This window comes from Musca autumnalis, unplaced genomic scaffold (genome assembly GCF_047663935.1).
Source record: "Musca autumnalis isolate F117 unplaced genomic scaffold, ASM4766393v1 scaffold_1, whole genome shotgun sequence".
Taxonomy (NCBI): Eukaryota; Metazoa; Arthropoda; class Insecta; order Diptera; family Muscidae; genus Musca; species Musca autumnalis.
The window spans coordinates 182683929-182697063 of NW_027411644.1; the positions used below are offsets into that span (position 1 = coordinate 182683929).

The 13135-nt window shown below is 35.3% G+C and overlaps 1 protein-coding gene across 2 annotated transcripts; it reads right to left on the bottom strand.

Moving 5' to 3' along the window:
• Positions 1 to 272: 272 nt before the first annotated feature.
• On the bottom strand, positions 273 to 10196 carry Sirt2 (Sirtuin 2). 2 transcript variants are annotated; one of them, XM_073959148.1, is made up of 4 exons: positions 9827 to 10196; positions 6956 to 7047; positions 1501 to 1597; positions 273 to 1439 (listed from the first exon to the last, which is right to left on the bottom strand). In XM_073959148.1, the coding sequence occupies exons 1-4, from the start codon at positions 9906 to 9908 to the stop codon at positions 532 to 534; spliced, it is 1179 nt and encodes a 392-aa protein (XP_073815249.1). In that variant the 5' UTR covers positions 9909 to 10196; the 3' UTR covers positions 273 to 531. The 2 variants fall into 2 exon arrangements, with proteins under 2 accessions (XP_073815249.1, XP_073815248.1); XM_073959147.1 differs by having other exon boundaries at positions 6956 to 7050; positions 9827 to 10191.
• Positions 10197 to 13135: the final 2939 nt, after the last annotated feature.

Below are 13135 nucleotides of genomic sequence, written 5' to 3' on the forward strand. Positions count from 1 at the left end.
AATTTTCCTGATGTTGTACAACTGAGAAACTGCTTCTCATCAGGAGGAAGAGTAGTGCCTCAAGAATATTCCATAATGGCGACAAAAGTGAATCGTCCTGCATCGTTAAACTCGGTTGGCAACCTTGCCCTTCTTCAGTAGCAGGGCTTTCTTGACTCTCCTTGACCTAAGCCATCTAATCATTTAAGTTATCCTTGATCCTAATAACGCTTAATGAATTATATTTTAATGGCTTCTTAGATTTGTTCATAGTGATTAATATGCACACCAGATTCGTTATTGCTGAAGTCATTTATTTTTAATTGCAATCGTCATTACAATAATATGTAAATGGTAATTTGTCTACATTAAATATAAATTCATTGATTTTACACATAAAAAGATATATTTTAATAAAAATATATGTATGTAATTCCCTTTTTACGTAAACATTAATCTATTTTAGCTAAAAAGAGGAAAGGCTATAACGGTAATAGAGGGGTATCTTAGGTCTATAGAAATAAAATTTTGAATATTGCACTAAAAAATATTTTATACTGAATCTTTTTCTTTTGTCTTAGGCTCAACTGGCTTTTCTTCTTTTTCATCAACATCCTTTGTATCGGCTGCATTTTTCGCATGCTCCATCTTTTCTCTATGGTCAGCATTTTCCTTCTCCAATCGTTCATGTTCTCTTTTTACTAAGTCGTCTAACTCATCTTTCCAACCCAATGCTTCAGCCAATGCCAAACAACCATCATCACAGTCTCCAATGTAGGCAATATCGCGCGTATTTTTAGGATTATCAAACATTAGACCAGGACCCATCATAAACCACGAACCAATGCCACCAAAATCATTACCCACTTTGGTGCGATTGATAAGCAAACGTACACACTTGGGACCTGCCCTATCGATGAGTGATGCAAATGGTTGTACCTCCAAGGAGGTACCCATTATTATAAGTAAATCACATTTATTAAAATCCTTTGCAGGTAATGTATAAAACTTCTCGGGTAGATTTTCACCAAAGAAAACAATATCTGGCTTCACCACTGAATTACAATCTTCACATGTGGGTACACTATCGCTGAAGATTTGTTCCTTCATCCATTCCATGGAATAGAGTTTACGACAACCCAAACAATGATTGGTAAAGAAGGTACCATGAGCCTCTACCAGTTTTTCGTCTGGTATACCGGCAATTCTTTCCAATGTATCAATATTTTGGGTATAATGTCTCAACAGGAGACCTTTCTCGTGTAGCAAACGTACAAAATAATGTGATGGCGTAGGATTAAATGAACCCGGATACAATTCTTTGGCCAAAGCAAAGAATGGTTGGGGATTTTCGTCAAAGTAGTCAATATCAAATATAGCCGATGGATGTGGTAAATTGTACTTCTGTAAATTATCATACAGACCAGATCCAGGTGAACGAAAATCAGGAATACCAGCAGCTAAAAGTAGATAAATTATTAGGTAAAAACTAATAACCTTGAAATGCTTTAAAATACTTACAGGTTGAGATACCAGCTCCCACCATTGTGATTATATTCTTAAATCCTTTTGATTTCCAGTGATCACATAAGCCCTCAAATGTTAAATTTTCAAATGCCTAAAACAAAAAAGAGATAATTGTGTTGATTTTATATTTTAAAAAAGGGTGGTATGTTTACAGAGGCTAGGTGAACCAAGTAGCAGTAGAATAAGGGGCAGATATTTTTATTTTCATCATATGGAAAGACTAAACTAAGTCAGAAGGTATTATTCCAATGGCATATATACAGTCGATCCAGGCGAAAGTCGTACAGCTAATGCAAATTATTTAATTGACTTATATCTCCGACAAAAAAATGGTATGAAGAAAATATTTACGTAGCTTTTTAGTGCGTTCAGTCGACAATTTAGAAACACGAAATAAGAAAATAATCATCCCGTTTACATTGTTAAAACATTAAATTAGCTGAAATACTAAGAATTTTTGCACCAAATGAAAGCCCTACAGCAATTATAAAGACAAAGTATTTATTAATATAATTAATCCTAGTACATGTTTTTGTTTTTTATTAAATGCTATGATCGATTTAGTGTAATATCAGTGCATCTTTACAATTGATAGGGTAAATTCTGAAAACTTGAATCATATTAATTGGGAATTACAGGAAACGTATATGCCGACAACGCCGCAAAATTTGCATGTACAGCACCGTTAGAATGTGATATGCTGGTTAAAAAAATTTGATTTGAAAACGCACATTAAAAATGAACTGGTTTCTCATGCCATGCAAAACAACATGAATTTCTGTCACTTCCATTACAACTACGTAAATTTTTCTTGTATTAAACCCAAACATCCCACCGACGTAGATAAAAAGAAAATACGTATGTTCTCCCGCCTACGTATGGGTCACACCATCGTCACACATCAACATCTTCTGAACAATGACATGGACTACAAATGTCCCAAGTGTGGAAATATCGGTACTATTGATCATTTTCTACAGTCTTGTAATGATTTCTCCAATTTGCGCCAACTATATCTCAACAACAATGGATTAGAAGTCCTGAAGTCACCAACTACCACAAATATAAATGCTATGTACAATTTTATAACAAATTCTCATTTAATTATATGTATAAGATTAATTAATTATAATCTGTAAATCTATTGTATTATAAGTATTAGCTGATGGCCATTGTAGCCAATGCTATGTCTTATTAACATTGTATTTACTACAAGTTAATATAATAATAAATAAATAAAAAAAATTATAAATTATTTGTATGAAACCACATGAGAAAATAATTTATTCAACTTTACAAAAACAAACTTTCGATTCAGCGGATGTCGAAAATTAAAACTGCAACGCTATCCAATACTTTGATGTCTATTAATAAAAAAACACATATGAAATATTTAAAATAATTCAAAAATTTAATGAACAATATTTTCTTGTGGATATTTTAATACACACAGCGCAAAATTAGTGGATTTCAGTGTCGGGACACTCTAATCGATTGAGAAAAAAATTGGAATCTTATTTTTCCAATGTGCAGTCACATTTATACAACATAAATACTTTGTCAATTGGTTATAAAAAATGTGTAAAAAGGCTATACATAAATACAATACAATACATAAATTTATCCAAGAGCAATCTTTAGAGTATCAAAACAATACCAATGACTGCATACAATTTTCTTAAAAGAGTGTAATTTTCATAGATGCAACAAGTTCTGTGCGGAACCTGATATACTGCGAAAAGTCCCACAAATCGTTTTTGTCCAATATACGAATAATAGAACATAACGCATCAGTGTATCTGTGAGCGTGTGGAGCTCATCGTTCTGATTTGAATATTTGTTTTATGTGTTTTTGAAGTCATTTCGAATCAGATTATGAGATTTTGCAGTATAAAGGAGTTCTTACTACCTAGTATTATCCTTTCTGCCCAAACTCCGACTTCAAGCATAAAAACTTAATATTTGCGGTCACTGGTATTAATTTTTTCAATAAAATTGGTTCGCTAGACCATAGCTGAGCTCGCATGTGTGCTAGTATACAACCAAATTTTGAAAACGTACTCTTACTTTTTGTGAACCATAAACAAGTAAATGTTTTTGCAAATTTTTTATTTATATTTTTTAATAATTTGCATTATGAACGATTTTCGACAACATTAATGTTAAAAAAAATGTTGAAATAAGTAATAAAACACCAAGAAAAATTAAATATTAATTATCCCTTAAATTTCCCTCTCTCTCGATTTTGCACAGCTCTGCGCTAGACTCTAGTCCAAGCTGGAACAATAAATCGTCTATAGTGGTGATATAACTGGAAAATGTCTCCAGACGACTTATACTTGATTGTAGGAGAGATTTTTCAAAACACGCGGCGACATATTTTATACTACATTTGTCGCTTTGCGCTAAAATTCTTACCCCCAGTTTATGTATTTCGAAACGAAAATGTGTGCGCATGAAACACACCCAAACCTTAGTTTTGGAAATATTATTTCCTTTGCTTTTCTTCAAAACAAAAAACAAATTTGAAAAACACACTCAAATTTGGTAGTTTTTCTTGCGTATTCATTTTCTTATCGACATACATAAACAGGCCCTTAGTATTTTAGCTATTTTAATTTTTTAACAATGTAAACGGGTTGATTATTTTCTTATTTCGTGTTTTTAAATTGTCCACCGAATAGACTAAAAAGCTACTTAAATACTTTCTTAATATCCCATTTTGCCTCAATTAAATAAATGTCATTAGCTGTACGACCCTCGCTTGGATCCACTGTATGTCATCAACGATATGATCCGACCCAATTACACTGTACAACACAAAAAATAATTACAAGATAATTCGGCCAGATTATGAAAGAGGACCGAAAAAAAGAAGACACGTGTATCGGCGTTTTGAAAGTTTACGTCGGGAAGTAACCTAAATAGGCGTGGCAAGTTTCGCCCATTTCTACAGGTTTTGAAATATTCGACATCCGATTCCTTGGAATCCTTGCATTTTAGGTATAAAGTGTCTTTGGCAATATTACTGACAACAATGCGGGGTATATTTCTATGAAATTAATTAACCCTCATGAGAGTCACTAAAGGGGTCTTTTTGACCCCTTTTTTCAAAAACGTTTAAAAACTCATTTGAAATGTGATCGTATCAGATCAAAATATTCTACAAAATTATTTGTCATAAAATTTTACTATAGGTCCCCGAATACACCAAAACTCTAAATCGTACCTAAACGCCAGGAATCTGTCAAAAGTAAAATCACGTTTTATCACGACTCTTAATTAAAATTTATTCAATACTGAGTCAAAATCTCCTAAAATAATTCACTTTTTGGGGGTTGTGTCAAAAGAAAAAATGTTCCAAATCAAATTTCATTATGAGTCTCTGAACAAAAGAAATTTATAGCTATAATATTTAACATCTCCAGAAGCTTTCGCTTTTCATATATGATTTAGTACCATATTCTACCGTTTTTATTCACTGCGGTCACAAAATATATTTTATTGATGTTTTTTGATAATAAATTCTTTCAGAAGATTATGTGTGCTCGATCCAAACTATTTTTGAAATATCTATGGCGAATATATATAGGGCAAATATTGATAACTCAGATCGGACTTTGAAAAATTACGTATTTTAGTACTATAAACTAAAATAACGTCATCAGGATAAGTCATAGGTTCCTGATATTGTATGTGAAAATGCGGGGATAGTCTACGGCTACTCTCCAGTGAATATATCTAACATTCGGGTCCTAACATCCATGATTTTGGCATTGTCCTAAATACTATAATGATGACAGCTACTCCTGCTCTGACAAAATTGACTGAATTCAGTAAATTTGTCAGAGCAGGAGTAAATTTTATCAGAGCAGGAGTAGCTGTCATCATTATAGTATTTAGGACCATGCCAAAACCATGGATTTTATTTAGAACTCGTATGTCAGATATATATTCACTGGACAATAGCCGTAGACTATCCCCGCATCTTCACATACAATATCAGGAACCTATGACTTATCCTGATGACGTTATTTTAGTTTATAGTACTAAAATACGTAATTTTTCAAAGTCCGACCTGAGTTATCAATATTTTCCCTATATATATTCACCATAGATATTTCAAAAATAGTTTGGATCGAGCACACATAATCTTCTGAAAGAATTTATTATCAAAAAACATCAATAAAATATATTTTGTGACCGCAGATAACGAAAATGTGAATAAAAACGGTAGAATATGGTCCTAAATCATATATGAAAAGCGAAAGCTTCTGGAGATGTTAAATATTATAGCTATAAATTTCTTTTGTTCAGAGACTCATAATGAAATTTGATTTGGAACATTTTTTCTTTTGACACAACCCCCAAAATGTGAATTATTTTAGGAGATTTTGACTCAGTATTGAATAAATTTTAATTAAGAGTCTAAAAGTTTAACAAATAATTTCTACCTATAATATCTAATTTTGTAACGTAATTTTCTTAACAAAGTGTTTTACTTAGATACATAGTTTGTTCCAGGACTTACAATGAAATTTTGTGTAGAATATTTCTTCTTTTAACACCTTTCGTCTAAAATTGAATTTCATGTTACTTTCATGCATCAACTCGAAAAAAGAACAAAACAAATTTATTCAAAAAATATTTGGGTGTTTTGTTGGCAAATTTGATGTATATATTTTCTTTATTCTGCGACTTATATTGAAATTTGATGGAGATTATTTCCGTCTTTGACGTCTTCTATCTGGAATGAAGTTTTGTGTGACAAAACTTAATAAACTCAGATAAAGTACAACATTAACCCTAAAACGTGATTTTACTTTTGACAGATTCCTGGCGTTTAGGTACGATTTAGAGTTTTGGTGTATTCGGGGACCTATAGTAAAATTTTATGACAAATAATTTTGTAGAATATTTTGATCTGATACGATCACATTTCAAATGAGCTTTTAAACGTTTTTGAAAAAAGGGGTCAAAAAGATCCCTTTAGTGACTCGCATGAGGGTTAATTAATTTCATAGAAATATACCCCACATTGTTGTCAGTAATATTGCCAAAGACACTTTATACCTAAAATGCAAGGATTCCAAGGAATCGGATGTCGAATATTTCCAAACCTGTAGAAATGGGCGAAACTTGCCACGCCTATTTAGGTTACTTCCCGACGTAAACTTTCAAAACGCCGATACACGTGTCTTCTTTTTTTGGTCCTCTTTCATAATCTATGCGGGGTTTCTTGTAATTTTAAAAAGAGTTTAATTTTGTTGTACAGTGTTATAAGTCGGAGAGTGGGGCTAGTTTTGTAAGTTTTGCTTGGCAGTTAGTAACTTGTCGTGTGTTACATGATAATTCAGGGCGTGGACAACGTTGGTGGCTTCGAGTGACAATACACATCTCCACATTTCTAAGTTCAAGAAAATCAAATCAATTTGTAGCGAATACTTACTTTCTTATTAGTTCCATCTTCCTCATCGAATGCTGTGACCAAATTCAATTTCTGAGAAAAGAATTTTCGAATGGCATCCATAGTGGTATCCTCTTCTGAAAAATAAGAGATAATAAAGAATTTGAGTTAATAGGTTAATGGAATTCTGAAATAAGGTGTAGAAAACCTGGTATTATCGGGGGACTATTTTAATACCATTTTATGTTGTTGTTAGCAAATCGCACTATTCGTTACAAGATATACGTATGAACTTAATGAGATCCGCTGCAATATCAACTACTGTTAGTCCTCATAGTTATCATTCAATCTGAATCATTGTGCAGAAAATCAATCAGTCACGTTTGGCGTCGTTAAGTTGACTGACCCGAAGAGGTGTGCAAGTTACTTCAATCGAGAGTTTGTCGAGCACCCCGAGAGTGACAGGGCGAAGAGAAGAGTGTTACGTCGCATTAGATATCTTCCTGCCGAGGATGAACCACCACAGTTTACAATGGATGATGTTGCGAATGCCATCAGAAATGCTAAATCATCCAAAGCGTTGGGCCCTGACGGAATTTCCATGGTAATGTTGAAACAGCTGGATGAGCCGGGAGTGGACTATCTCACTAAAGTTCTCAACCTGTCGCTAGCCACCCTTATTATTCCCGAAGTCTGGAAAATGGGCAGGGTGGTCCCGCTACGAAGCCAGGCAAGGATGCCAGCAAAGGTGAATCGTACAGGCCGATTTCGCTTTTGTCACCTGTAGCGAAGACCCTTGAGGCCTTAGTCCTCCCCAGCATTAGAAATAGCTATCAAGTTGCCGATCATCAGCATGGATTCCGTAAGCAGCACAGCACAACAGCGCTGCACGCCATCTCCACATATATTTTTCGAGGACTCAACCAGGAGCGGCCGTGTGATAGAGCAGTGATGGTGGCGCTTGACTTATCAAAAGCCTTTGACGCTGTCAAGCACTCCACGCTGTTTGAGGACATTGAGCAGACAACCCTCCGGCCAAGTCTGAAACGTTGGATAATCAACTATATGTGTGGTCGCCAGTCGTATGTGGAATTCAGGAACAAGAAATCCAAGCCCCGTAAAGTGAAACAGGGAGTTCCCCATGGTGGGGTGATATCTCCGGAACTGTTTAACCTCTATCTTTCCTGTATTCCGCCCACTCCAAACGGCATTGAGATCGTAAAGTATGCGGATGATTGTACGAACCTGGCGTCAGGTACCTACCCTGATGACATCTGTGAGAGACTGAACTCCTATTTAACCGATCTTACTTCCTTTTTCCACGCGAGGAATATGCAGACATCCGCCACTAAATCGACGGCCACTCTGTTCACCACATGGACGGCGCAGTATAGAAGAGAGTTGAATGTCGTGGTCGACGGTAGCAGAATTCCGACTACAAACTGCCCCAAAATCTTAGGGGTCACATTCGACACTACTTTCACGTCGTGCGCGCACGCCACAGCAATCCGCTACAAACTGAAAAGTAGGAACAAGGTTCTCAAGTCCCTAGCCGGCAGCACATGGGGTTGCAGATAAAGAAACCTTGTTGACCGCGTACAAAGTGATAGGTCGGTCTGTGGTAAGCTATGCGGCGACAGTTTGGTCCCCGAATTTATGTGACACGCAGTGGGATAATATTCAAATTTGTCAGAACGCCGCCCTGAGAACAGCAACAGGGTGCCTCCTCAAATCTACAGGGGCCATCTACATCAGGAGGCAAAGATTCTTCCAGTACGACAACATAATGAGATGCTATCGTTGCAGTACTTGCTCGGGTGTTACCGTGAGAGCCATCCCAATCACCATCTGCTGGCCACCGATACACCCAGGCATATCAAGAAGTATATTCATGCTCTAGAGACGGCGGTCTAACAATATAGGAGAGAACCTCTAGATCGACAGGCATATCAGGCAGGTTTCAACAGCATTCACACAGACACAGTTGCTAAGACCATAAGCAATTATTGTTTGAATGCAGTCATCGGAGTACATCCCCCACCTATCGCAGCTGAAGAGCGACAGCTGCCACGACAAACCAGAGTAGTTTTGGCTCAATTACGCTCGGGATATTGCAGTCGCCTAAATTCCTATTGGGCGGGAATCGATCGCACCGTGCAAGACATCTGCCGAGTATGCGGCATGGGCCCGCACGATACTAAGCACCTATTCAACTCCCCGCCAAGCCTACCCGACTGACTCCAGTGGATCAGTGGTTACATCCCATCGAAGTAGCCACCTTCCTGGAACTAGATAGATCCAGAGCCAGATTGAACAGGAGAACGAACATACAAACATAATATTAGTTGTGTCTTTTTACTTTTTCAGTAATAATTATTCAGTAACTTCTTTTCAGAGAGTAAGAGAGATTGTACTCTTTGATACGAAAATAGAGAAAAAAGTAAAAAGACAGCATTTAGTAATCTTTAGCAAGATAACAGTTGATAACCAAAACAAAAACATTGGCGCCAATGTATGAAAGAAAAACTAACTCCAAAGCAATGAAAAAGTTCTTCAATTTTAATCAAAATAAATAAAAAAAAAAATATTATGATATTAAAAAAATAATAAATATAGCTGAATCGTAATATTTATAATATTTTTCCACAAACATTGAGCAGCTGACCATTAACAGATGACTAAAAAACAGCTGATCGAACTTGCTAAATGTTGCTGGGAAAAATTCTTTCAGCAACTTTTAGCAATTTCTCAGCAAACAACTGTCAAAATTGTTCTCTCACTTCGCTCTCTTTTACTGAACTTTTGTGTAAAAAGACAGCATTTAGTAACATTTGGTAATAATTATTACAAATTATCACGTAAAAAGACACACCTATTAACACACTGTTACAACAACAACATTAATTCTCTCACCTGTTCCTTCCACTGCTGCTTCATGCTCTTCTTTAGCTTTGTTTTTATTTTGGGAAGTTGTTGGGTTTTGGTTTTCACTCATATCGGCTGTTATTCCACTTATTAAACCTCTTTTAACATAAAATCCGATTAGGATACGTTTGTTGTTTAACAATAAAGATTTTAGATATGATGCCGTTTAGGAAAACTTAAAACTTTACTCTTATTGGCGAAAACAAATAAAAATATTACTAGCTGACGAGCGAGAGACTAGGGATACGTAAAATCGATTTCGGTTAATCGATTAATCGGTTATTAGCCGTAATATTTCCAAAAGTCGTAGTCGACTATTGAATGTGCGAAAACCGGATAATCGATTATTCTTAATCGACTTTCGGAAGACGGAGTCAACTATTATTCGTAGTCAACCATTAGTCGTAGTCTATTATTATTCGTAGTCGACTATTAATCGTGGTCGACTATTAGTCGTAGTTGACTATTGGGCGTGCTAAAACCGCGTAATCAATGGTACTTTTTAATACATACATATGTCACGGATCCCATCAACGAAAGTGGTCGATTATATTCGATTATAATCGGTTTTCGGCGGTTAACGATTAATCGAAAGTCGACTTTTTGAACACTCTCAAATAATCGACTAACCGAAAATCGAGTTTTAAGTTTTTCACAAAAACCGAATGATCGAAAAACCGATTATAGCATTTCACTGCGTATCCCTACGAGAGACGAGACGACTACGCAGCTGAATTATTTTATAGTAACTGCGTTGCTCACCAATTTCCAATGTCTCTTTACGGCGTAAAAATATGACATTTGTATTTGGGTAATCCATTAAGATTAACGCAAACATCCTAGTAGAACAAATACCCAGGAAAAAATTTTTGAAGTTGTTCTATGTGAAGTAGTGATTGCATAGTCCCGGTCCACACTAGAGTGATTTCATTGAAAAAACGGCATGAAATTATGCGTCTCTAGATCGATTTCCATAGTAGAGTAAAATCATAAAATTGCTGTAGTGGGAAATTCGATTTAAGAACGCCCCAGGAAAAAGTTTGCATCCGCGGATGCAGTTGAATCACTACAAGTGTACAGTACATTTGCTGTTGGAGTACATCTTTTCCTATGAATTCACTTATGAATTTTACAAGAGAGCGCGCAGCTAGGATGCACTCTATTTTGCTTCCACAGCACACAGCTAGGATGCACTCCGTTTTCGATCCAAATCACAGCTTTCGGTGTAGTCGTTTGGATTGAATTTAAAGGCACACTTCGAACTGTGTTTTTAATCAATCTAAAGATGCAGTAAAAATGCAAGCTATTGCGAAATATCCCAGAATAAATAAAATGCATTTATTATTTGTGTAAAACAAGAACACAAAGAACTTTATTATATAAACAAAAATTAAAAAACGTTTCCATTGAATTCAATCACAGTGGAGCTTACTTCCTCCGTTCCCGATTTAATCCAAGCCCATCTGATTTTCTTTCATCATACTAAATTTTTTATGTTGCCTTCCCATCACTAGTTCAGCTTTCGACATTGACTCCAACTCCACTCCATTAAAAATTTCCGTCTCGTGAATTACCGCAAAAATGTTCGCAACTTTAGTTGTTATTTCTTTATTTTATAACAAATTCTTCGAAATGTATACACCCTTGTTTATCTTTTAAAGAAATGTGTAGGGATCAACCAACTGTTTTTTTTCTGTAGGAATCTCTACAGCAACTGCTTATAAAATGTATTGAACGGAGTGCATTTTTCATAACTCTGTTGGACTACATCGAAAGATGTTGTGAAATCATAACTCCAATTGCACAACTTCTAAAATTTTTGCTGGGCGCCAAATTTCATGAAATTTGTTAATGAAATTCACGCTAGTGTGGACCGGGACATGGTTTTTTTTTGAAGCAATCTATGCAGAATCGTGAAAAATGCACTCCGTATATTACATTTTAGAAGCAGTTGCTTAGTGATCCCTACCAAAAAATCCGGTTTGTTGATCCCCACATACAGCTCTACATCAAAATCTCATCTGGATTTCATTTGACGTTTAACCTATGGATTTGATAGTTGAAATCCAGTGGATTTCGTAAATGTAAACAAAGCATAAAGATGCAGTAAAAATGCAAGACATTGCGAAATACCCCAGAATAAATAAAATTCATTTATTATTTGTGTAAAACAAGAACACAAAGAACTTTATTATATAAACACAAATTAAAAAAATGTTTCAATCACATTTGAGCTTACTTCCTCCGTTCTCGTTTTAATCCAAGCGCATCTGATTTTCTTTCATCGTCCTAAATTTGTTTTATATTGCCTTCCCATCACTAGTTCAATTTCAGTCTCGTGAATTACAGCAAAAATGTTCGCAACTTAAGTTGTTATTTCTTTATTTTATAACAAATTTTTCGAAATGTATACACTCTTGTTTATCTTTTGAAGAAATATGTAGGGATCAACCAACTGTTTTTTTCTGTAGGGATCTCTACAGCAACTGCTTATAAAATGTATCGAACGGAGTGCATTTTTCATAACTCTGTTGGACTACATCGAAAGATGTTGTGAAATCATAACTTCAATTGCACAACTTCCAAAATTTTTTGCTGGGTACATACAACAAAAATATATTCCATAATACGAATAACGGTAAATTCGATAAAAATTAAAAAATTAATAGGGAAAAAGTGTGCATAACTGCCGTTAGTTAATGTCAGACTTCGCGTATAGCTCGTTAAGGCGAACCCTTGCAGATTTCTTTGAGTTTTTCAGTCTAGTAGTTTATGCTCCTGAGCTTCGCTAAATATACGAATTCCTTAGTTTTCTCATAAATTTTATAGTTTTTACAACATTCCAAGGGGCAAATTACATGCAGAAGCCTTCGAATTACCTTGTAAAATGTTAAAAATGTAGACTCTCTTTTTATCTTTTAAAGAAATAAAAATAAAGTCGTTGTTTGTTGGGATTGAAAAACTGGATTTTTTTTAATGGACTTTTTTAAATGGAGTGCTTTTTTCACGACTCCTCATGAACTGCTTCAAAGAAACTATGCAATCACTATTTCACATAGACTCCAAATAAATTTTGCTGACTTCGTCCATTGTCAAGGTCGTCAACCTGTCGTCCCCGCTCAATGATGGGGTCATTACTGCACTGGGTGCATCATTGTCCATTGTCATAGCTGAGGTCGATATCGAGGGTTGATTAGGGATTGGTGTTTTTTGGTTTTGTTTTATACATTTTGAGTCATCGATATCCCAGCAAAATTTATTTGAAGTTGTTAGTAGATTCTTGCAGTACTGGAACAG

Coding starts and splice junctions, on each gene's coding strand:
- Sirt2 (XM_073959147.1), bottom strand. CDS start 9,908: ATGAGTGAAAACCAAAACCCAACAACTTCCCAAAATAAAAACAAAGCT. Junction 1,598..6,955: donor AAGATGGAACTAATAAGAAA/GTAAGTATTCGC, acceptor TTTTTGTTTTAG/GCATTTGAAAATTTAACATT. Junction 1,440..1,500: donor GGGAGCTGGTATCTCAACCT/GTAAGTATTTTA, acceptor ATCTACTTTTAG/CTGCTGGTATTCCTGATTTT.